Source organism: Mytilus galloprovincialis, chromosome 9, assembly GCF_965363235.1.
Source record: "Mytilus galloprovincialis chromosome 9, xbMytGall1.hap1.1, whole genome shotgun sequence".
Classification (NCBI taxonomy): domain Eukaryota; kingdom Metazoa; phylum Mollusca; class Bivalvia; order Mytilida; family Mytilidae; genus Mytilus; species Mytilus galloprovincialis.
This window is the reverse complement of record NC_134846.1, coordinates 17,735,522-17,762,686: the sequence shown is the minus strand read 5'-3', so window position 1 is coordinate 17,762,686 and position 27,165 is coordinate 17,735,522. Positions and strand designations below refer to the sequence as shown.

The 27,165-nt window shown below is 31.5% G+C and overlaps 1 protein-coding gene across 3 annotated transcripts; it reads left to right on the top strand.

Moving 5' to 3' along the window:
- The first annotated feature begins 1,303 nt into the window (after positions 1–1,303).
- On the top strand, positions 1,304–26,958 carry LOC143044536 (uncharacterized). 3 transcript variants are annotated; one of them, XM_076216594.1, is made up of 7 exons: positions 1,304–1,445; positions 13,638–13,723; positions 18,293–18,340; positions 22,043–22,099; positions 23,540–23,593; positions 24,001–24,076; positions 24,433–26,958. In XM_076216594.1, exons 2-7 carry the CDS (start codon positions 13,720–13,722, stop codon positions 25,262–25,264), a joined length of 1,071 nt encoding a protein of 356 aa, XP_076072709.1. In that variant the 5' UTR covers positions 1,304–1,445; positions 13,638–13,719; the 3' UTR covers positions 25,265–26,958. The 3 variants fall into 3 exon arrangements, with proteins under 3 accessions (XP_076072709.1, XP_076072708.1, XP_076072710.1); XM_076216595.1 differs by lacking the exon at positions 1,304–1,445 and adding an exon at positions 1,538–2,536; XM_076216593.1 differs by lacking the exon at positions 13,638–13,723 and having other exon boundaries at positions 1,322–1,445.
- The last annotated feature ends 207 nt before the right edge of the window (positions 26,959–27,165 follow it).

The window sequence follows — 27,165 nt, the reverse complement described above, 5'->3', positions numbered from 1 at the left end:
TCGTTGATATTGATCTTTTGTTTTTAATAGTAAATACTAAAAATTCTACCGAATCATTTTCTTCTTCTTTTCTTTTTTTTGGTTTAAAGACCAGTTTATGAGTATCAAACAACCTATAGATTGGTTTAATTGTTTGGTTGTTTTTTCTATATGAATAAGAAAATACATGAATATTTGGTCTTTAGACCATAATAATACAATATCGTTTGACAACATTCTTTTTGGTTGAAAGACCACAATCTTTATTCAAAACATTTGTGGATTAAACATTTGGTATTTATTAAGTTTGTATTGATGGTTTTTTTTACAACAATAAAAAGTCACTTCTTCAGTTTTGGTCTAACGACCAGATAGCAAATTTTATGCTATGTGTACATGTTAAAAATGGTCTTTGGACTAGTATATTGAAGGAAACATTTCATAATGAATTTACAAGATATTGTAAAATTTGTAAAAATTCTATAGCCAATATGAAAAATCTAATACTCAAGTTAGTAATAAAGTATTAAAAAAGCATTTAATGTATTAAATTAATCTTAAAATAGTTTACAAAGATAAAAAGGAAAACAATGGATTTTCCCTTTTAGAAATGGAATCAGTTATTGATAAATTTTGGCATAAATATTTTTTTTTTACATAAATCATTCAAAGTCTATAATACTGACTCTAATTCAATAAAAACTATTTATCTGGTAGTATTAGGGTCAAGAAAAACATCCAAAAACCACAAATAGGTCAACTACATAACGGTCAACTACATAACGCAGTGAATCGTTATGTAGTTGACAAAAAGCGTTATGTAGTTGACAATGCTGAATTAAATTCACTTTAAAATATGTTTCTAAAAAGTGTTATTTTAACCATGTTAACTGTTTTGAAAAAAGTGTGATGATTTTTATGGAAATATATATCAAGCAAAATGTAAATATTATTAAAAAAAATTAGGGACCGAAACTAAATCCGTTATGTAGTTGACATATGTCCCATACTTGTTTCTATGTTATTTTTTAAAATATTTTTGTAGTAGCATTTAAGATTGCATATTTTTATTTCAGGTTGTATTGTTGTTAAACTATTCAATTTCATATATTAAAGTTGAAAATTGAATATTTTTTTGTATTGTTATTTCACAACTGAAATATCCACATTTTTTGAAAATGACCCTTAAACGGATAACATAGATAATGCGTAGACGTACAGTTGTACGTGTAATTTCTTACAAATACGTCAGTGAAATCAATTGTGTTGACGTAATGTCATGTGTCGCTCGAGTCATCAAAATCAAAACGGAAATGAATTTGATGAAAGTACTTGTTTTCCACTTCTATATTATCTAACTTTCCTTTTTAACTTCATTTAAAGAAGAATGGATAAAATGAAGACAGCCATTATTTTATTGTATATAGCATTTATGGATTTATTTTCTGGAACTTTCTATGTTACAGGTACAGAACATTTTGCTTATATATGTTATATACATAACTATAAAAAAACATACAATTGAAAGATAATTAATAAAAACATATCGCTAACATAATGAAATGTAGCTTTGAATCTTTTACGCATTTGAATTCAATTTGTAACTTCACCGGATACATCCACAGAATTATAAATATGTCTACCACTGGAAAACACGGAAAACATAAATGTATTCCTTAGATAGATGCATGCATATACAATTGTTGTAAGCAATGATACTTCGTGCAAATGTTGCGAAGAACGTTGTACTCTCTAAGTCAAAACTTTGAAATAGTCCTATTGAAAATAAAAGACTTTATTTCCAGTTGGAGAATTATCTCAGTAGCAATCATACCACATCTTCTTATTTTTATATTTTATCTTCACACTTTACATAATCTCTGAGAGCTGAATTTTCGTATTAGGAATGACATACATGTTTCCACGTAAATGAAATCTCCCGTTAAAAGCCTGTGTGGTGCATTGACGCGTTATTATGAGTGCCATCGCTTCATTTGGACAGGACATTATAGAACGATGTCTGTATAAAATATCCAGTAAATAGTAGACACGTTTTACACGTGATGATCCAAAAACACAAAATTGTAATACTAAAAAAATTAACAAAGCTAAATGTTTTTCAAGAGATATTTCATTTTATTGAAAAAGTAACAGACTGATTTTATTTATCAGAACTTTAACATGGTTCTCTAGCACATAACCTAGACCACTGGGCTTTTGTTGGCTACATACCAAACATAGTTTTTGTCAATCGAATAAAACCTTTCCTTGTCGCCTTCATCTAGAGTTTTTGCTAGTCGATCTAATTGTGTACTGATATTAATAAGTGAACAAGATACAAGTCATACTTATGTATGTGCGTTTTAAAATAACACTGTCCTTGTGAAGTATTTCTAACAAGTATGACCACATACTTAACGTATGTGTATTCAATTGATATACGACGGAAAACTAACTACACCTGATCCTTCCTGGTTGTTTATAATGGGGAAAATATTGAAGTTTGTAATTTTGTTATGTTGCTGTGATTTATATTTTGTTAATATGCAGACAAAAGGTATGAACTATTTGATAGATCATACGCATTTGACAACTGCGGTTTACTTTAAACGGTTATCCATTAACTTTGGATAAAAATACAGGGACAGGGGTGTGGAAATGCTATGCCCGACTCGCCCGACTCGTACATTTGAACAACCGGACAAGTAATTATTTTTGTCTTGGTTGCCCGTGGACAAGTAAAAAAATATACAAAATCCAACAAAAACATAAAATTAATTTCAAAACGTATAAAGATGTTTAATTTATGTAAAAGAAACCAATGTTCAGCATGTGAAAACATCAATGTTCAAAACAATAAATATTACAGGACCAATATTACTTGATACCGAAAATAGGTCGATAACCAAAATAAATAAAAATAAGTATGCGAACCCGAGTCGCGTAACATTGCATTGGCTTTGTCCATTGACCCGGGATCGTCGATTAGGTTTTATCCATCATTTACTGAAAGTGTCATTTCCTTAAATTTTGTATCGAGATTCAGATTGACAAATTCTTAATAAAAAGCTGGGCAGGCAAGACAAAAAGAGTCATGAGTCGTGTAGAAAACCTTAAATGCAAATGGAGGACACCGAGTATTTAAAAAAAAACGGAAGCGAGAATTTCAGACATCGTGGATATCAGATTGCCCCTAGCTGGCTATCTATGGAAATTCGGAAAATAAAGTTTTTGTCTTATTTATAGATGAAAGGTCAACATTATTTGTTGTCAAAGTGGTGAATAGAAGGGACGCTTTAAAGTCCATCAAGACAATAATAAATAATTAAGAAAAGAACAAGTGTATCAGTTGAGAAAAACACCACAAAATCAATAGTTTATCTGTCATTTAGTTCACATTTCTTCAATCACTGTCCTCAAATTAAGTATATGTACCTACTGGCTACAATTTTTATTCAAAAACTGCTGCAAAATTGTCCCTCACATGTCATTTCATTGGTTGGTTTGCTGTTAGGTTTCTGTCCCATTGGTGTTCACCCATTTCCTACTTTCCTATTTTTTTACACATATTTAAACAAATGGATTTCATTTGTTTGTGATGCACAACAGTGCTAAGTAATATCATATGTTAGCTAACAAGAAATACTTCAATATTTATTGGGAACATCAGGGCAAGTAAAAAAATTTCTGGACAAGTAAAATATTTAGTTTTACTTGCCCAGGGACAAGTGCTCACAACAAATATTTCCGCACCCCTGAGGGAGGTTATATGATTTGCGGAGTGCCAATTGTTCAAATAAAAAATATAATATTTTTTTTTTTTAGACATTTTGTAGTCATGTCAGGTTCATATGAACAAGTTTGACATCGTTTAAATTCAGTTGTTTAAGAAATAATTGATGCAAGCTATACTTTATTGTAGTTTTTACATGGGTAGGCATTATATTCGTGATTATTTTAGCCCGAGCGATAGTGCGGGCTAAAATAACACGAATATAATGCCTACCCATGTTTAAACTACAATAATGTATAGCTTCCATCAATTATTTCGATTCTAAATAGGACAATTTAGGTAATATCATATATTTTATGCGATTCGTTTAGTACAATCAGTTTCATTGGTAGATGGCAAATATTTTTAAGGGTTAGAACCCATATTCTATCTTTCATTTTATGCATTTTTTTGCCAAAATATTTACCAAAACGGAAAATACATTTTTTTTTAAATGCTTCGCAAGGTAAACTCTATCTGCAACAGTAAAATCTACGTATTACGAAGGCCAATTTTAAAATACAATAAAGTTCATTTTCTACTTCTCCTAGTGTTATTTCCGTTAAAATTTTTTATAACACATGGCTACACGTGCTATCCGTGACAATGTGAAAATATTGCATTAAAAAAAATGATGTTACTTTTTGTTTCATGGTTGCATCTTAAAAATATAATTATAAAAATGCTTGTTTTTGTGAATGAATGAATGATTTTATTCTCATAAACTAGTACATAGCTACAGAGATAATAACAGTTCATATATAATACATATCTTTGTTTCGCATGTGTGAAAATAAATAACATTATAATATTATTACAGTTCCTCTAACCAGGAGGACAGACTTTCAATGATATATATCGTATAAATCTACACAATTTTTCTAGTTCTACAACATTTTCAGATGAGAATACATTTTTAAATTTAATAATGTTTGCATTTTTGTTACAATAGTGTGGTAAATATTTTTCTCTTTCTATGTTAAAACAATTGCATGACATAATGTAGTGAAATTCATCGCCAATATCTTTAGAGCTACAGAGATTACAAGACCTTTCCGATCTCGGAATAGTTTGCCACCTTCCTGTCTCCACTGGCAAACGATGATTTCCGCATCTAAATTTACACAAAGTATATAAAATATTAAAAGCCAAAGTCGACAAATACTTTTCAAATTTAAATTCAGTCTTGAAAATTCTATAACATAAACCTTTTGAAGATTGGTGTAAATCTGCACACCACTCTTGTCGAAATTGGTCTTTAAGCTTTTGCTCAATACTTAATTTTATCCATTTTTTGTTAAAATAATCTTGGCAATGCCATACATTTGACATGCCACATTCATCAAAAATTTTCTTAATACATAAAATCCATTTATTTCCAATACCATAATTGTTATAATTAATGTATAGTAATTTATATAGTATACAGGATAATTTATTTTCATTTGTATTATCAAGAAGGCGACACCAAAAATTGATCATTCGTAATTTTGCATATAAAGAAATGGGGTATCTCCCAAGTTCTCCATAAATCATAAAATTTGGAGTCGAGTTTTTAAGTTTTAAAATGTGCTTACAGAATTTCAAATGAACTCGCTCAAGTATATCAAAATTTTCGTATCCCCAAATTTCAGCCCCGTATAGAAGAATGGGTACAACAGCTTTATCAAACATTTCTAGTTGGCATTCAATCGATAAGTGATTCAATCTGCTCTTCTTGATAACACTATACATAGCCTTAGTTGCTTGGTCTCGTAAATATTTTCTAGTTTCGAAAAAAGATGAATTTCTAGAAAAAATAACACCAAGGTATTTATAATGTTTGACTATCTCTATTTCTTCTTTTTCAATACAAAATTTCAAATTATTGGATATTCTTCCTCTTGTAAAAACCATCACTTTGGTTTTGCTAACATTGATTCTTAATTTCCAATTATTACAATACTGTGAAAAATTATTTAAAAGTAACTGTAAATCTGAACTTGATTCAGCAAGTAAAATAGTATCATCAGCATATAATAATACAAACAGTTTTAGGTATATATTAAGTTCATTTTCCATATCTAATGTTAAAGATTGTACACCAGTTATGTTAACATTTTCTAAATACTGCTGTAAATCGTTCAAATATAGAGAAAATAACAGAGGAGAAAGATTTTCCCCTTGTCTAACACCAATTTCACTAGCAAACATGTCAGATAAATTATTATTATGTACAATACGTGATTTAACATCATCATACATATTTTTAACAACTCTAAGAAACTTTCCTTTTACATTATTCAAAAGGAGTTTATATAATAAAGAATTTCGGTGTACAAAATCAAACGCCTTTTCAAAATCTACAAAAGCGCAAAAAAGCTTTTTCTTTTTAACACTGAGAAGTTCAAAAAGTGCATATAAAGAAAAAATATGATCTGTTGTAGAGTACCCATGTCGGAAGCCGGCTTGATTTTCATTTAATATATTCAATTCATCAACGAAAACCCCCAACCTGTCGTTAAGAATAGATGTAAATATTTTCCCCAAGCACGACAATAAAGTTATCGGTCTATAATTTTTTGGATCTAATTTACACCCCTTGTTCTTAAATATTGGTATCACATTACCAATAAGCCAGGCTTCCGGCAATATACCCGTATCAAAAATAAGATTAAACAATTGTGTGTATATATCAATCATACTGTCTAGAGATGAAGCAATGTATTCATTAATGATTTGATCTGCCCCAGGCGATTTATTATTCTTCGCCTTTTTAACAGCTTTTAAAATTTCTTCTCGTGTAATTACACAATTAAGTGTGTCATCGTCACAAGATGAGCTCACATCGTTTTCAATAATAAATTCATCTTCAAACTTGTTCTTATTCAAATCTTTAAAAAAATCAAATAATGTTCCAATAGATATATTGCTTTTTTCCCTTTGACGTCCCTTATTAAATAATTTCCAAAATTCTTTTGGATTTTTATTTTTTAATTTTTTCATGTTGTCACTCATATCTGCATTTAATTTCTTAATATTTCCATCCATCACTTTCTTATAATATATCTCACTCTGTCGTAATCTTTCTTTAAAAATATTTGACCCATACTTTTTATAAAGTCTTTGTGATTTTCTTAATTCTTTCTTTGCTTTGTTACAATCTTTATCATACCATTGTTTATTGTTTTGTTTCTTAGAATTACTCAACATAGTTTTAGCATACACATTTGTACCAAAAGTAAGTTTTGCAGAATCAATCAATATATCAGAAACTTCATGTACCAAATTATTCATATAATTTTTTGAGATATTTTCTTTATCATTATAAGTATTCAGCTTGCTTATAACACAGTCAATCAACTTTATCGGTATCAATATTTTTTCTATATTCATTTATTTTTTCCATTTTCCATTTTCCATTTTCCAATCATATTTTGCTGTACAGAATGGTTTTCACTTTCATTATTTTTAATCAATGATTGACAATCTATATGTAATGATAAGGGTGAGTGCACATCAGAAAAAAGTTTGGAAAACTCACCAATTTCAAAATTACTTACAAATTGTAAAAAATGTGAGGTACATACAATATAATCAATAACACTATTGTTTCTACTTGTAGGTTTTGCATTAACATCTTGACCTACTCTTCCATTTAGTATAAAAACTTTGTTAGATTTACAAAAGTCTAACAATTTTCTACCAAAGCCATTAACTACATTATCTGGAGAGTTTCTTTCTCTAGGTATTTTCAAATAATCTAGTATATGTACATCAGTATAATCAAATTGATCAGTAAAATGTTGAACAATAAACTCATCGTCAGAATTTTCATCATAAAAATCGGACAAATTAGCAGTGCGACTATTGAAGTCACCAAGTAGTACAATATATTTACTATTTTGAGAAAATCTTTGCAATTCAACATCAATCTCGTTAAAAGCTTCTTCTGATGTGTAATTTGTATTAACAGGTGGTATGTAAACAATGCCAAATACAATATTTTCATCAAGATCAAAAACTTTTTTGTCAACAGAAAACCAATACACAAATTTGCATTCGGTATCAAAAGTTTTAATACATTTATCCAAGCATTTCCGGTAGCCTAGAGCAATACCACCAGACCTATGGCTTGTAATTTTATGTCTATTTTTAAAACTAAAAATAAATTCGTCACAGTTTATAACATCACAATCATCTAATTTAGTTTCTGTAAAACAGACAATATCATAGGTGTTCAGCAGTGATTTAAATTCAGGGTATAGTAATCGATTTTTTATACCACAAACATTTAAGGATAATAGTTTAATACAATTGCTAGAGGGTTTATCTACAGAAAAACTATTACAATTTGATTGAAAGTCACAAGTGTCAAATAATTCGTCTGATATAACGGTTTCGTGTTCTATTCCTCCACGGTTATCCTAATGCGGTGAACTGCGCCTTTGTCGTCGTCCGGGGTCGTTTAACTTTTTTGGTCGGGCTCCTTGTTTGTTGTACTGTCGTCGAGGTACATCATCATCTCTCTTCTCTTCATCTTTCTTGGATGGGCAATATTCAACTCCGTCGATGAATAGGCGGTCCCGTTTGAAAAAAGCCTTTTTCCGTTGTCTACGGGCTTCTTGAAAGTGTGGCCAAAGTTCTTTGCGCTTATCGTTAACTTCTTTAGGAAATTGCTCACTGATACCGAAGTGAGTGTCCCTCAATTCCCTTGCTGCTTGTCTTACGAATTCTCTTTCTTTAAAATTTCGGAATCTGCAAACTATTGGCTTTGTCATGAATTTCACTGATCCATCGGGGTACCGTTCGACATATTTCTTACCAAAACGGTGGTCGCGGTCGTATTCAGCTATTCGACATAATTTTAATTGTTCAGTCATAAATTTCTCGAGAACTTTTTCAGTGGTCTCTGACTCTTCAAACTTATCATGCATCGGTATTCCGGTAAAAATTAAATTTTCTCGCATTGATCTCGTCTGTAAGTCAATGTGTCTTGTATACAGTTCATCGAGATCTTTTTGTAAGCGAAATATAGCACCGTTCGCAGAATCAGCATCTTCTCGAATTCCCGCACATACACCTTTGACATCCGACACATCCTTTTTTGCATCTTCAAATTTTTCATTTATGAAATTCATACCCTGCTCAACATCATCAACTCTTTTGGACACTTTTTCTACAGTTTTAAATAAATTTTGGACTGCTCTGTCAAATGTAGAAATCTTGTAATTCATAGGGTTGTAAAAGCGTTAATCATGCGCACATGTTTCATAAGAAGCGCATCAGCGCATTAAACAAAATATGCTTCGGCCAACGCTGGTACACACCAAAAGCATTTATTTATAAAAAAAAAAGTAGCATTCAATTCTTATTTAATTTTTCTTTGAAAGTATGCTATTGAGTGGTAAATCTTGGAGATAGTTGATGAATATGTAAAGTATGCATGTATAATTTAAGCATAAAAGTCAAAATTTTAATGATTAGCGTAAATTATTGAGAAAACCGGGATTTATGCTGTGTTTGTACTGTGTCATGATTTTTCTACCAAGTACGTTATTTCGAGTACATGTTTTTTTCTTTATATTTAATTTAGAATAATAACATCACATGTATGTTTCATTATATTCCGTAATTTTGATTGGCTAAGAACAATCGGGAGGCACTGCATCATCATATTTAATTCTGTATAAAATACAACAGATATGCCTGCGCGTGTTATCCGCAAGTATGAAATAAAAATCTGGAATGCGTTACGGAAACTAGAAGAAACTATTAAATCAAGCGTCCGACTAACTACCTATGGAACAGCAACGCCGCCTCTCGTGAAAAGTCGTGAATGATTCCTATTAGAATCCGTATCGATTTTTTAAACCGGCATTTCGGGTAATCGAGACCAGAGCAATGAAATTATATGTCATATGATTGCATCGGAAATAGAAACATGTAATAACTATGTGACTCTTCTCTTTTGGGTTTTTTTTTCGTTGTTCTTTCAATCTATGTTTGAGTTGCAACTTTACCAGAAACAATTATTTTATTGTATGATCTCTTTCTGGTCCTGTAAAAGATTCAGGAGTCTCCCCACTTTGAAGTTGTACACTTGTATTCATTATAACCACTAAACATCAAACCACACTCACCATTATCGAAAGTACAACTACTGTTAACCATTCCTGTTAAAGATATCTTTTTTTTTAGGTTAACAGCTATATTATATACCTCTAGTTAATACAAGTAGAATGAATGTGTTATGCAGTCTATGTCGGTTGGGCTAGCTGTATCAGTCATCCGTGATAATATCGATATCAATCTATGTCGGTAGGGCTAGCTGTATCAGTCATCCGTGATAATATCGATATCAATCTATGTCGGTTGGGCTAGCTGTATCAGTCATCCGTGATAATAACGAATTCAATCTATGTTGGTTGGGCTAGCTGTATCAGTCATCCGTGATAATATCGATATCAATCTATGTTGGTTGGGCTAGCTGTATCAGTCATCCGTGATAATATCGATATCAATCTATGTCGGTTGGGCCAGCTGTATCAGTCATCCGTGATAATATCGATATCAATCTATGTCGGTTGGGCCAGCTGTATCAGTCATCCGTGTAAATATCGATATCAATCTATGTCGGTTGGGCCAGCTGTATCAGTCATCCATGATAATATCGATATCAATCTATGTCGGTTGGGCCAGCTGTATCAGTCATCCGTGATAATATCGATATCAATCTATGTCGGTTGGGCCAGCTGCATCAGTCATTCGTGATAATATCGATATCAATCTATGTCGGTTGGGCCAGCTGTATCAGTCATCCGTGATAATATCGATATCAATCTATGTCGGTTGGGCTAGCTGTATCAGTCATCCGTGATAATAACGAATTCAATCTATGTTGGTTGGGCTAGCTGTATCAGTCAGCCGTATAATATCGATATCAATCTATGTCGGTTGGGCTAGCTGTATCAGTCATCCGTGATAATATCGATATCAATCTATGTCGGTTGGGCCAGCTGTATCAGTCATCCGTGATAATATCGATATCAATCTATGTCGGTTGGGCCAGCTGTATCAGTCATCCATGATAATATCGATATCAATCTATGTCGGTTGGGCCAGCTGTATCAGTCATCCGTGATAATATCGATATCAATCTATGTCGGTTGGGCCAGCTGTATCAGTCATCCGTGATAATATCGATATCAATCTATGTCGGTTGGGCCAGCTGTATCAGTCATCCGTGATAATATCGATATCAATCTAGGTCGGTTGGGCCAGCTGTATCAGTCATCCGTGATAATAACGAATTCAATCTATGTCGGTTGGGCCAGCTGTATCAGTCATCCGTGATAATATCGATATCAATCTATGTCGGTTGGGCCAGCTGTATCAGTCGTCCGTGATAATATCGATATCAATCTATGTCGGTTGGGCTAGCTGTATCAGTCATCCGTGATAATATCGATATCAGTCTTTTATTTTATCATATGTTTAGTAGTAAATACAGTAGTTTTGCATATTTGATAAATAGCCTGCTGTTTAATCCATATCGCGCAATTTTGATGCGCACCCTTTATCGCATACACACCCCAACTTTTTTTTTTTTTACATAAATGATAAAGTCAGTTTTTTTTTTTGTTTTTTTTTTTTTGCTTAAGAAAAATTTTCCGCAAAATAGGTCAATTTTTTTTAATGACGTCATTGTTTGGTATGTGATGTCACGAACGTCAAGTTTTCATATTGTATGTGACGTCACGAACTTTAAGTTTTCATATTTTTTGGCACACTAAATGCAACTATAAAAAATACAAAAACACACAAATAAATACAATAATAAACAAAATATTTTTAAAACAACAGCACGCAAATTGTAAGGTAACCCAAGTGCTTCGGATAAATAATTGAGCAGTTCTTTTAAGGCCTTTGCCAGTGAAACAAAAGTCGAACGGAAGGTAACCCAGTGCTATGGATCAGAAAAAAGTTCATATAATATATACTCTTCTGTTGAAATATATGATAAAGCGTATAATACATGGCAAAATCCGTATCACATGCCGTATCACCCTCGACCAATATCATCCCTCGGGCATAAAGGCCCTTGGGCCGATATCGATGTCTCGGGATGATACGACATATAATACGGATTTTGCCATGTATTATGCTCTATTTAGCAAACGCATAATATGTATGACGTCATGTGATCGATATCAGTTAAAGTTGTAAAGGCTTTATCAAATTCAAAAATGAGCACATGCGCAGAAAATCTCAAACTAAGGTCAACTATAAATTTGATGCATACATATGCAAATGCGCGCGAAGTATAATGATTGTCTTTTAAGTGTCATAAAAAATAATATCAGATTATTACATGGCATTTTTCATATCGCATGAATTATCAGCCCTAGGTTCAATATCAGCCCAAGAGCCGCATGGCTCGAGGGCTGATATTGACCGAGGGCTGATAATACATGCGATATGAAAAATGACATGTTATGATCTTTTTATCATATGCTTCAACAGTAGATAAAAATAACAGATTCATATATTGATCCTTTCACGTGGTTCCCGAGGTTTAAAGAGTTAAAAAGTTCACGACCGTCGGGCCAAAAATTTGATACATTCAATATAAAAATCTTTCTATCATATGCCTCAACAGAGAGAGAAAAAAAAAACATTTTAATATGGACGAATCGACAAAAAAATAATTCAACAATATACATAATGATCATTGTTTGGAAAAGTCAACTTTTTAAAGAAACTTTCTAAATGATGTTTCAGAAAAACTTAAAAAATGCATTTATTAAATAATTGTTTGTTTTTTGTTTTTTTTTTAAATTTTTTTATTATTTTAAACAATATACTTTCCAGTATCCAAATAATTGTTTTGTACACTACTTTGTAATGTTTTTCACTGAAAACGTAGCATTGAGGTGTATTTTCCGGAATTAGCCGAGTATTACCGGAATGCCATGTGATAACGTTACGGAAAGGCATGTGATAACAATCGAAGCATGTGATAAACTTTTCATATCAGCCCGCTAAGCACCAATTCGAAAAATATGGAATTTACGCCAATTTAATGCTATTATCATACGGTAAAATTTATATGTTATTTAGTCTAAGTATATGATAAAAGTAAATATCGTCAAGCGCCAGTTTAGTTATTGTTAGCATATTCTAATATAGTACTGGTAACATCAAGAATATTTTTAGATATCGGCAAAGTTGACATGTATTTGAACAATTTATCATTAAGAGTAACAATTGCTATCGAATACAAATTTTATGGTCACACATATACACTTGTTTTCAATAATATTTTTGCTGGTTGTTATTTTTTCAGACTTATCATTATTTTTTCAGACTTTTCCCCCTTTTTGACTTCATTGTTTTGTAAAATCTTCCAATCTCCCAATTCTCTTATACTAAATGAATTAAGGCTCAATATTCACCTATGCATTAATATGAAATAGATACGTGTCCATAGTCATTGAATATGCAGGAATAATTGAATAATCGTGGAAATAGTGCATGATGTTTCTTTACTACAACGCATTTTAATGGCATCCGTCTGTTTTTCTGTCTGATTACACTTCTAAAATTGTGAACATGATGTTGTGTGTTGCTCTACATTTAAATCAACTATTGTAATTGTCGTGTTCCAGGCACAGCTGATTATACTTGAGTTGCTCATAAAGGTATTTTCTGGAAGGCCTGCAAAAATAATATAACGATATTAATCAATTTTATTTGGTTTTTTTTCTCAAATGTAACGAATTAGTTTGTTTTACAGCGCTTATCCGCTTGTGATGTTTAATTTATTTTTATTTCATGAGGTATATGCAACTGTCGTTATTTCATGCACGTTGTTTGTTTATTGTTCTTATTATTGTTTTTCTAGTGTATAATGTATTATATAAAAATAAGGAGATGCAGTATGATTTGCCAATTAATGAGGCAACTATCACCAGATACCAAATGGCATGGGTAGGTAATCATAATTTTTATTATGTACAAAAAAGATGATTTCTTCATTGTATAATATAAAAATAAGAAGATGAGGTATGATTGGCAATGTGACAACTATCCATCAGAGACCAAATAACGCAGAGGTTAACAGATATAGGTCCCCGTACAGCCTTCAACAATGAGCAAAACCCATACCTCACAGTAACTGTTTGAATGGGCAACCGTGTTCGAATGCATATTTTACTAAAAAAAGGCTGTTATTAGCTAAATGCATATTTGGAGACACTTCATCATTTTAGCAAATTGTTAGATTAAAATCTTAATTAGTAAGCAATTATAGTACACATTTTTCAATAATATAAGAGCAAATTTTTTTGTACCTGGTACTTGTATAACCTCGTAAATTCGTGGTTAACATAACAGTCTCTTTGGTCTGTAATTGACACTGAGGCTGCTTTAAACGCAAGACCGTACACTATTATACTATATGTATATATACAAATGTATGCACACACGTTTACAGCTTGAAAGCTAAGTGAAGACTGCCCAAGCAACAGTTCACAAAACAATTGAGGTGGTACCCAACACTTTCACTAAAATTTATTTGGCTCGTTTAATTTTCTTTAAATTTTTTCAAAGTATTTACTTTGACCCTTTGATAAAAATATAAAAATTTCAAAAATTTTGAAACAACCGTTTTGTCAGAAAAATTACACTGGTTATATAGCAGTTTGACAAACACCAATTTTGATCAATGAGAAGCTTAATATTCCTTTTACAACACAACGTATTTAAAACGTTTAGCTGACTTTACAGAGTTATCTACCTGTAGTGTTAGGTACCACCTTAAACATTCATTCAAAGTTAATAATCTTATAACATTACAAAGTGTTCTGATAAAATATATCTATTATTGTCCAATCTTATACAATAATAATCAGATTATTGTTCTTCAGCTATTAAAACTTAGTAAAATAGCGATAACTGCTTCTTTTGTAGTTGAGTGTAAGATACATGTATTATCTTTCGCACTTTTAACTGACATCGGAATAAGTTGTAAATTATTGAAATCTATAATCTATTTAGGTATTTGAAATAAAGAAACATTATATTTAAGAATAAATAAACATTATATTTAAGAATAAATAAACATTTAAAACAGGAAATATTAAATTTAAAACGACACTCAATAATGTTCTTATACAACACTTTTTGAATTATTTGAAAAGTTCCTAACGTCACTTTTCTTCTGGTTATATTCTCCACTTCTCCCTCGAATTGCTCATCTCGGGCATAAACTGTACTATATCATTCTGCTATGGGTAGTTCTTTATATACTAGTCAAGAAAAGAAACGATACCCGACTTTTTTTCAAATTTAAAGATGAGTTTTCCGTTTACAGGACCAATATTGAAGGTAGTAATATTTAATGACCATGGAAATATAAATCCGTTTAAAATTAATTTTTTTATTGCTTTCATGACGTCATTTGGCGAAATTCAATTTTTTTTGACAAAATGTATATAAAACGACAATTTTAAAAACAGAAGTTCCAACAAATGATGCCAACCTCTAATTTAAAGGTTAAGACAATGTTTGCCATCAATTCTTTTTTAAAAATCGTAGTTTCTTTGTTTATTTGTAAAGCAAAGTTCGGCCCCACAATAAATCGTCAATATGTATACATTATCCATTGATTTACCATACACAGTATGTTTAAACTGCAATTAAAAAAACGGTAACAATCTTAAAACAAATCCGAAAGGTTCCAATCGGCGTTTTGCATTTGCGCCGATCTGCATTTCATTTGCGCCGATTTTTTCTTTCATTTGCGCCGATATTTGTTTTCATTTGCGCCGATTTTATTGCAGGTAAATTACAGGTGAATAGATATAAGAAGATGTGAGTGTCAATGAGAGAATTCTCCATCCAAGTCATGTTATTTTTCATTTATCATTATAGACCTCTTCCATTTGCCACTTGTACACATGTAATGAATTGTCAATCACAAAATGTATATAACTGTTGTCCCCTGCTCAACACTGGGAGGTGGAAGAAGGCCAGAACAATATGAATCAAAATTAACTTAAACATGGATGAAAAACAATTATAACCAGATTTTACCAATGGTATAGCACAGTCCATGTACAAGTTTTAACTTACCTGTAAATCTAATTAGGAGCAAAGATAAAATCGGCGCAAATGAAAAAATGAAATCGGCGCAAATGAAAGAATGAAAATTTTCAAAATCGGCGCAAATGTCATAGTACGCCCGTTCCAATTTACAGTGTGTTGTTCTCATATTTAAAGCATTGATTTGAGACGAAAACATTTTTTTTCTTTTTTTGCATTTTTTGAGATTTCAAAAAACACTTTTTTTTTACCAAAATTTAAAAAAAACAATATTTCAACCCATTAGTAACAACATGAACATAACATGATTAGCATATTGGATATTTTTAAACAAATTTGAAAATTCATTTCGTACTTAGAAAATTATGTGTCGATTTTTTATCCAACTTTCCGCAAAAATAATTTGCATTCTATGATCGTTTACACGGAATTTTGTTACTTTCCGACATGTTTTTGATTTTGATTTTCATATGTGCATACATTGCAAATGAAAGCTTTATAAAAAAGGGTATCTCATTTTGTTTTATATTTAATACTTTTTGATAAATTCTATTCCAAAGTCGTGTATCGTTTCTTTTGTTGACTAGTATATATTAGCTGATAGCGTGAAACATACTGCAAACAGCACGAACATAGCAAATGCACATTTGAACCATTTTAAATTATTAATAAAGCAGGGGGACGGGAAAATAAACTATAATACGAATATGTATTCGCGTAAACAAATCAAATTAACATGACTGTGTTCTATATATAATATTCCATTTTGTAATACGAAACGTGGACAGCTTTCCTTAACTCAGCTAGATTATTCTATATGTTCGGGTAATCATGGCTGCAAAAAAGGGAGGGGTGAGTAATATTAACAACGCACTTATTTCGGGAAATACTGTACTACATGTCTACAATTTAAACCGATTATAACGATAATCAGTGGCTTTTATATGTACCTTGTTTATCAGGTTTTTACCAAAAGTACTTATATCTTTTATATGTAAAATACAGAGTATTCACTTCAGTACCAACATATAAATAAGATCACAAGATATATAAGTGACGAGACTACTCTCATTTCTAGCCAAATTTTATTTGAATGATTTTGATTGTTAAACCACTGAGATTCTGTACTTTTGTTTACATTTATTTCAACCGACTGTTACTCATTTTATAACGACAACTAGCATAATTGGGACGAGAATAAACTAAGGATAAGTTTAAATAACCTGTGCTTTATCTGATGTATATAACAAATCAACAGCTGATTGTTGTTTATACGTATTGTCTAGTAGCAAATATATCAAAATATTAAAACGAATCTAAGAAAAGTTATTCATTTGAAAAGTTATTCTGAAGTTTTCTTAAAGGTTTATTGAAATGAAAAAAAAAAAAATATAACGCTCTCACTAAGTTGATCAGAATTGGTGAGATTATATATTGTGAAAAAGCCTGGACTTACTATATTTACAATGTTTCTAATGCACTTTTCTTTCATTTTTGCTTTGACCCTGAACATGAAAGTGTTTAATTAAATGATTTTGTATGTGGTGGGAGGATTCCCATGTATTTTTAGAACTACTAAATCCTCGCCATTTTATAAAGTGCTGTTTAATATTGCCTTATTTTCTACACTGAAGTTTTAGTTCGACTTCATACATATCTCATTATCGACTCCTAGGAGTCGATCTTAAGAATTGAACGATGGACACTTAGGGCGTGAATTTTTCTTGCTACCTGATTGGAAGATATTACGAGACGTGAATAATCAAAATTTATTGATTGGTTAGAACAATCGAAACCTAGTAAATGTCCTTCAATCCCGTAGAGTATCGGATTTGTCGTCTCTTTTTTAGCAATTAGATTTTACACAGGTAACTTTTATCTATAAATAGACGAATCTTCTGGAGTAAACAACAACGTTAAACGATACTACGTCATAACGTGTGACCTCACGTGTGTGGTAAAATTTGTTGGTTGATGCACGTGGCTATTCTAGTAAATGAATTAATCTACAAAGCGAGAGCACTTTCCATTTTCATCAGCTAAGAGTCGAATATAGCACTTTTTGAAAGGCTATCGCTTGTACATCTTATACATGCGTCTATACAGTATGATGTAGAAGGTGCATGCGGAAAAATTATTTGCACCACCGTCGATACCACAACTAAAAAAATCAATGGGGTTTTAGGAAAGTATAATGAAGAAGATCATGCAAGAACCCTGATGTCAAGAATTGTCAACATACCTTCAATACTTATTAGTAAAGAAGGCAAGATATGTAAGCGGGTGCATCCTAGTTTCTATATATTTGTTGGTTGTTATGTGGGGGTTTACTCTATTGAATTAATTATATTGGCGAGACATGCGGGCGTGTGCACTCTAGTTTTTATATATTTGCTTATAGTTATGTAGAGATTTATTTATTTATAAGTGAACTAATTATATTGTGTTTTTCAGCTGCCGGAATGTCTACAGTTATTGCCACAACGAACGATTCAAGTGAAGGTATACATTTTAACTTCTGAAATTATTGGTGTCTAAAAATTTACAAGTTAACAGCCTTTTTTGTTACTGATTATGTGCTGCTTATATATAAACATTGTAGCACTTCACAGTGACCAGATTGAGTCCCAGCTTTTCATCAATTTCAACAGCATCCTCTAAAAGTTCTATGTATAGTAATATAAACACTTATACTTTATGAATGTTTCTTTCATTCTGAGAAATTTTGCTTTCCAATCGTTTGAAATGCCTGCTCGGCATCTCTTTTACATCTTTTTTGGTCTTAATTCATCTGTGTGCATCTTTGCTGTCAAGTTTATTATTCTTTTTCATCAACGTAGGACCGAACGCTTAGGACAAAAAGTAACACAAATTATCTTCTATTCTTCAAATAACAACTTAATTGTTTGAGGTGTATGAAACAGTTGATTTTGACCTCCTGTATGATCCCTGCATTTTGTTTAGATATTATAGCGTCTTTTCCATTACTAGAGGAAGAGCAGTTCATGCGTAACCTTCAATAGAAGATTGCATTTACCATTTAACTTTATTTTCTGTAGATGTTATATCATCGATGATGTCCTCTCGCTAAATGAAAGCCTATTTCAAATGGAACTATTCCATCAAATAAAAGAGGATACCACATACATGTATATAGTTTAGTCTGTTTCACATGTTAGCTTATATCTTTTGATTGACCTCAAGGACCGGGTAAGATCAAAACTTTACGACAAACCAGATCGATGAAAACAGATATCCAGTTGTATACTTTCCTTATATACATATATGTGGCAAAATTGAAGCAGACCATGCACTTTGAGTATATACATATATGCAAGTCTTAATTGAAAAAAACGTTCAATTCTATGCATGATTGCGTTGGATGAAAATAATTGTATACGTGCGCATGGAAAACTATTTTTTTGGTAGAGGTGTTTAAATACAGCACAAACAACAATTTCCAAAAGACCAAAAAAGTTCAAAAGTATATTTTAACAAAACGTATTTGACTAGCAGATCGAACAATGGATGTTCTTAAACACTGCTGACTGCCAAATAAACGGATCACAAGATGAAACAAAATGGATCTTTATATTAATTAAATACCATGCACACAGAAAACATTAAACTTGCGGAAAATATGAGGTGCAAAAACTGGTACACCATATCCGGATTTTTGACAATTAATGTCTCATCGATGATGTTAGGAATCGAAATGGTATTTGAAAGGCCATATAATTTACCTCAATTTTGAATAGTACCTTGAATTTGAAGAGTCGAAATAGGATGAACAGATTATATAAACTCAAAGGCAAATATAATACAAGCTCAAACGCAAAAAATACAAACAAATCTAAATTGAAAACAACATATCATATGGTGGTTGTTTTTCTATCATTTTTTTCCCATAAAGATAAAGTACATGTATTGCTGTTTACATAGAAGCTGCTGATCCAAATATTCAAAATGGTTAAGTGAAGTCAATAGTTAATTTTTTAAAACACTGTTGTGATTTGGTTGACCAGTAGGGACTATCTGTATCATCAATTTCCACAGAATACCGACATGTTCAAATTGTTCAAGCCACAACCCAGTCCTCAATATCTCGATTTATATATCACTTAATGCATATTATCATCGATTGTTTACTTGCAATGAACATCATGCCGAGTGCCATTTAATTACAGTTTAGGAACATGTCAGATCATAGATATAGGAAGATGTGGTGTGAGTGCCAATGAGACAACTCTCCATCAAATAACAATTTAAAAAAACGTAAACATCCCTGCTTTCTTTAAGTACGTGTTGCTTAGTCTATTATTAACGGTATGGGCTTTGCTAATTGTTGAAGGCTGTACGGTGACACATAATTGTTAATTTCTGTGCATTTGATCTCCTGTGGATACATTTTGTAGTTGTCTCATTGGCAATCATACCACATCTTCTTATTTTGATATGTAACGTTTTGTAAACTGTAAACTGCTGTTTCGATAATTCTTTGTTCATTGTTTCCTTAAAAGTTTTATGTCAGATGCTTGGTATTTTTCTTATATTTGTGATATTTTTATTATACCCTTGAAAGCTTTTTCCTTTCATCGAATGTGCACATTACATTTTTTTATGAACTCTTATCAAGTGAGGTATAAATTTTATTGAACTCATGCTTACAGAAAAAACTTTCATTATAGCACATTTATTCTATTCACCCATATTTCAACAAGTTAACAAATATAATCAAATGTCTTTCGTGAGCTGTATCTTATTTTTTATTTTTTATTCTGCATGAATCCTATACGAACTACTATAAAAAAAAAAAAAAAAGGGAGATGTGGTATGATTGTCAATGAGACGGAAGTTTTACACTCCTACCTAGGAGTCTACTCCCGTATTCGGAAGAAGAAGAAGAAGAAGAGACAACTATCCACAAAAGACCAAAATGACACAGACATTAACAACTATAGGTCACCGTACAGCCTTCAACACTACTAGTTAATCCATGGCATTCAGTTCAATAATTACTATATATTAGATACGATTCTGAAAAAAATTAGTCTGAGTCTTCTGTAGAAAGTAAAACATGATAAGACTAAAAAAAATGTTATTTGAATCCATCAATTGCAATGTTTATTAAAGTTTCGATTGTTCCATACATTTTAGCAGTTTGTATTTCCCAAAATAAACAGACTTCATATTTCAACGGAAACTATTTCAGTCTCAACATCTATACTATTAAACGAGAAGACCTCATTTTTGGTGTCGCTTCTCTTCTTTCCACAATACATTAATCAACACGACTCTGTGTCCTATATGTACAGTGCATAGTCGCATTTGTCATCCATTCATATGATTATTCAGATTGAGTTATTTTGGGAGAAAAACGAGAAAAAAGGCATCCGGATATTGTCCCGTCATTGGACGAAATTTTAAGTCAGATTATACTTCCGGTTTGCGTTTTTCTGTATACTTTGAACAAACAAATAGTACGAATAAAGTGTATCTTAATTCTGTTCAGAGTTTATGTCTGTATACTATGTCAATTGACCACCATGGATCGATTACTAAACTAAGAATTGAAAGTAAATACACTTTATTTATATAGTAATATACAGATAAGCGCTAAAATTATTCATGTGAACTTTTGATACCTTTTCTGAAATTTTACAAAATTCATTGATTACAAAAAAAAAGATGTGGTATGATTGCCATGTTGAGACAACTCTCCACAAGAGACCAACATGACACAGAAATTAACGACTATAGGTCACCGTACGGCCTTCAACAACGAGCAAAGCCCATACCGCATACTCAGCTTTAAAAGGCCCCGAAATGACGATGTAAAAAAATTCAAACGAGAAAACTAGCGGCCTTATTTATGTACATAAAAGGAACGAAAAACAAATATGTAACACACAAACAAACGACAATTAACCACTGAACTACAGGCTCCTTACTTAAATGTTCATAACATACTAAATGTATGTTCATATTGAAATTGATAGAAAACCAAAAATTGGGAATTTTGGAAAAGAAGGAGGAGGTATAAAACTTCTAACAACACTTTACATACTTTTAACTCCGCTCTGAATGCCCGCGATTTCGCGGGTGTGTTCTAGTAAAGTTTGATAATAACTTCGGTTCAACATTCATTCCTTTGTAATCATGCATAGATACTATTAAAAAATATTCATCATGTATTTGTTTTAGCTGCGGAAAACACAACAGTTGAGTCAGTTACTACATCAAGAGACGTACCAAGAGCAAGTAGGTCTTAATTCTCAATACAACAAGAATAAGAATAAACTATTCTCTCTTCAGTAAAAGACGCATCTATTATTTTTGTTCCCTGTATTTCGTCTGACTAAATAGAGTTGACATCAAATTGTTCCATAACTTTTTTTATAATTCTGTGGTTAAGGTATTGTTGCTGCATGACGAAACACGACATTGTTATGGGAAACATTAATTCTAGATAACAGACAATTTCAGCATAACTACACTTACACTTGCCTTTAGTTATTGCATATTTATCTTTCATTTATTCCAATCACCAAAATATGCGAGTTTCATAATTTAAAAATCGGTTGAACATTTTCCATTAATTGGTTTGAAAAACAAATTGTTTGAATAATGGTACTTTTAAATCACGTCGTCTGTAATTGTACATGTTTGAAGGATAAAGATTTTTCTATAGTAACAGTTAATAAAACAATAATTATTGTTGCTTTCACTCAAAAATATTTGGCGTATCTCTGTGCTAAAATGATATGTTAATAACAATGATAGAGATGGCAAATAACGTGACACAGACACGTGACGATTTATTATAAAATTGCAATTTTGTCCTATTTAAACTATGAACCTTGCAAAATCATATTCATGGTTCAAGTTCACAAATGCATTGTTTTCTTTTTTAAATTATATTTAGGTATGAAAATATGAAATTCATACATATATATTTTCATATTAAGAAGATAAACATTTAGCAGGTGAGAAATATAATTTATAGAATGCACTTTAAAACTCACGCTGAGAAAAATTATTCCCGTAGAATCTTTTGTAAAATGCATGCCAGTTCCCTGTCCCGGCGAGGTAAATTATTTATTTCCTTTATCTTGTCCCATGATGCAACTGAAAGACACTATAAATTACTTGTCGCCTTTTGTGATGTTTATAACACATATCGATTCAGCATTATTCTTCCATTGACTTATACTTCACCAATATCATTTAGTTAAAAAATCACTATGGAATCGATTCAAATCGTTAGTTAAAAACCAAACAAAAACATTGTTTTGCTTCCTGAAAAATAACATGAGATAGGAGGACACTCGAAAATATTTTAATATACTGTTTTTAAGCTTTTTGTTTTGTACTTCAATGAAATAATGTTTAGTTTATTAATTAGGCTGAATAAAGAAAGTAATTGTCATTAGAATAAAAAGCTAACGTTAAAGCTTACATAAACAATTAACGGAGTTATACAAGGTGCTATTAACCGGTTGTCCTCTTTCATATTCCACCATTATTCAACAAATGTGAGAGGTTCGTGAGATTTCAAATATTTAAACATGGAAGTTAAAACTCTATAGCCATTTCACCTTTACGGCGGAGATTATTATGATAATCAAATGTTATGTTCGAGACAATGATAGCAATATTTTTATGGCCGATATATTAATATATTGATTAATTTCTTTACAGTAAGTGATACCAGTGTAACAAATAATACCAGTGGTACAAATATTTTAGCAACAGGTAAAGACTATTTTACGCTTATTATGTCTTACTTTTGAACATCAGATTATCTGATATAAGATAGAACTGGAAGGTACAGAGGGGACATTCATAACTGATACGTTGACGGAAAACTGGCAACACGATTGCAAAACAAACAGAGACGAAAAGAATACCATTTACCCCACAGTTTAAATTGGCATGCATTTACCAGACATTAAAAAACAAAGCTTAATTGACCAAATGTATCCACACAAAAAAACCAACATTAAACATTAATAAATTATCTAGTGCTTAGAAAGCATAACAATACAGAATTTGTCCTTCGCTGGTAACAACAATATTTGAAATAAAATTATTCCCTTTTGCCGCCAACCGATAACTGTAATGGCTATGTCATATTTTTTTTTTTTTTTTACATTTTGCAGGTTTGGTTGTAGGCTTGGTTATTTGTGGTTTATTACTAGCTTGTGCTATTATTGTGATTGTTGTTCTCATTAGAAGGTATGTTTATAAAAAAATTTACTTTGAGTGTTTTCAATATTCCTTCTTGAAATGTTCCACGTACTGTTCTTTATATTTGGTAGCTTATAATTCCTAAATCCTTTTCAAATTGATATTTGATTCTAATTAATAAAAAAAAAACGTAAATATACGTGAAGTTTTCTTGTGGAAATAATGTTTGCATATTTCTATTACACTACAAAAAAATGACCTTTAAAATGAAAGCAATTAGAACTAAAGCAATATACTCTTTATGCATGGTTTTTTAGGTTAATAAATTATACAGATGACTTTTTTTTACATAGTGCATTTGAGTCATAATACAAAAATACTTCTATACGTAATGTTTATTAAAGGCGTACATTCAAGAGCAGACCAAGAGAAAAAATAAGAAACACTCTAGGAGGAAGTCAAGATATAGCTGTACCACTAATTACCGCTAATCATTCCAGACTTATGCAAGATGATGGCAAAAATAGTCATACTGCATTTGCAGTGCGTCGGAACACAACACTATCACACAATCAAGCTCTAAATAACGATTACTATTCGACGGTGGATCAGACAGCTGAACAAAGATTTAATGAGACTAAACACGACGAAACTAGAACAACAGACAGTTATATGGCATTAGATCCATCCGTCACAGGTTTCAATCGAAATTTGTCTAACACTCCTTCAGTTTATGAGTTTGCAAAGCCTGTTGGGGATTCAGAGAACAACATTGGCGATGAGGATCGATATGGTTTCACTGCGGAAGGAGTCTACGATCATTCGGGAAGTAATCGTCACGAGGAATCAGAGAACAACATTGGCGATGAGGATCGATATGGTTTCACTGCTGAAGGAGTATACGATCATTCGGGAAGTAATCGTCACGAGGAATCAGAGAATAACATTTATAACAATTCCGTTGATACCATTTATGACTCCGGAAGTCATAAAATAAATGACGAAACGAGAGAAGATGGCGATGAGGATCAATATGTTTTATCTGATGAAAGAGTCTACGATCATTCGAGAATAATTAGTCACAATGAATCAGAGGATAATAATTGTAACAATGCCGTTGATACTATTTATGACTCCGGAAGTCATACAATAAATGACGAAACGAGAGAAGATACATATGATCATTTTTTCGGACAAAAAACAGAAGATCAATATGATATCTCAACAAGGACATGAACCCATACAATAGACATGTAATATATGTATATAGATATTCTGTACTCGGATATTCAGATATTCTAACACAACAGGTGATACCTTGTAAATAAATATTTGGTAGTAGTTTAAAAAAAAGTCCAACACTTTTCAGTGTTCAATGTCCACAGATGTGTTCACATGCGGATTTTACATTGCAATATGTAAGGTACGATCAATGTATTTTTGACAATCATATTAATGTATCAATAAAGATCTTTTCGTGGAAAAGGGTAACAAAACCATATGCAGTAATAAACTAGGAAACGAGAAAATGCCAATTATCTCCATTATTCGTAGCTACCACATTATGTGTTTCGTGGAATTTCAAAACAAATTTAATGTTTTATAAGGTTTTTAAAAACTATTTCTGTTTAATAGAGTTTTATAAATAAATGACTTCGAATTATACTGATCTCAGCCATGTTCTGATAACTTTTATTTAAGAATTGAATGCCTCTTTTTGTAACTTCATTGGGGTGTAAAATCGTTGACCGAAGTACATTTTGACTGTTACTATATATGGCACAAAGAATATAATGGTCTTTTAGTTAGTAATGTATCATTGACGTATAATCTATGTCTCTTTTTTTATTGGTCACCGCTACAGTACTGATAAGACGTAATGAAGAAAAAAAAACAATCAATAATCGTGTTCTTTGTAAATATACTTGTTAGATTTAAAACCTGAGACCCCATGCAAAGTATTTCACTACTCTTCCAATTAAGCTTATAGAGTATCAAATGAATGTAATTTTGTTTGAACAATTGCATGCAAATAAAGTAAACATGGCATGTAACGCTGAAAGACATTGAAGGTAAAAGTACCAAATACAAATTCTGTTTTGGAAAGCTACTTATTATGTTAAAATATTCCCTAAGGTTTGAAGTTTGTTTGGATAAGGTATGATAAGGCCCGTTTTTTGGCCCCTTTATTTTCTCATTTTTCAAATTTTGTTTTGGAAAGCTACTTATCACGTTAAAATATTCCCTAAGGTTTGAAGTTTGTTTGGATGAACTTCAAAACCACTAATTTTAGCAACTGGGTGAGGTGAGGTGGGTTAACTTGATGTTATAATTCAAATATTGTAATTATTTTTCTATTTGCAGGTGTTCCGTACAATGAATTTTTAGTTTTTAAGTGCCTGAGCCAACGTGACCCAGGATTTTTTTTTTATTTCAATGTCATGAGAACTGTTTTTGCTGTCTAAATTGCCATAATTTTCTCCGGGTCACGTAGGCGCACACTATTAGATTTTAGGATACAATGGCCAAAAATCGTAATTTTTCCTTCTTTTGGCGTTTTTGGTGCCCTTTTCACCCCTTAATCTCACCCACTTTCTGAAATTAATGGTTTTGAAGTTCATCCAAACAAACTTCAAACCTAAGGCAATATTTTAACGTGATAAGTAGCTTTCCAAAACAAAATTTGAAAAATGAGAAAATAAGGGGGCCAAAAAAACGGGCCTTATCATACCTTGTCCTTCAATACATTTAACATGCCCATAGCAATGAATGAAATACTAGGTTGTATCAAAACCCTTTAAAACAATCAATTCAGATTACAAAACGAGGTTTTGAAATCTACAGCCAATATGTTTATTAATGTATATGTAATTGTTAACATCAAACTATAGAAATGGAAGAACCTAGACAAATAAACTTTAAATGATGTTTGTGCGAATCGTTTCTGTTTCAGAGAGTTAAAAACATTCCTGGTTTTTAATGTTCATATTTCAATCCTGAAGAGGGTAAAATGAAAAAAAAATATCTGTAAATGGTCACGCCTGTCTTGTCAATAAAGGCAACAGTAGTATACCGCTGTTCAAACTCATAAATCCATGGACAAAAAACAAAATCGGGGTAACAAACTAAAACCGAGG

Coding starts and splice junctions, on each gene's coding strand:
- LOC143044536 (XM_076216593.1), top strand. CDS start 1,367: ATGGATAAAATGAAGACAGCCATTATTTTATTGTATATAGCATTTATG. Junction 1,446..18,292: donor TGGAACTTTCTATGTTACAG/GTACAGAACATT, acceptor TGTGTTTTTCAG/CTGCCGGAATGTCTACAGTT. Junction 23,594..24,000: donor TACAAATATTTTAGCAACAG/GTAAAGACTATT, acceptor TACATTTTGCAG/GTTTGGTTGTAGGCTTGGTT.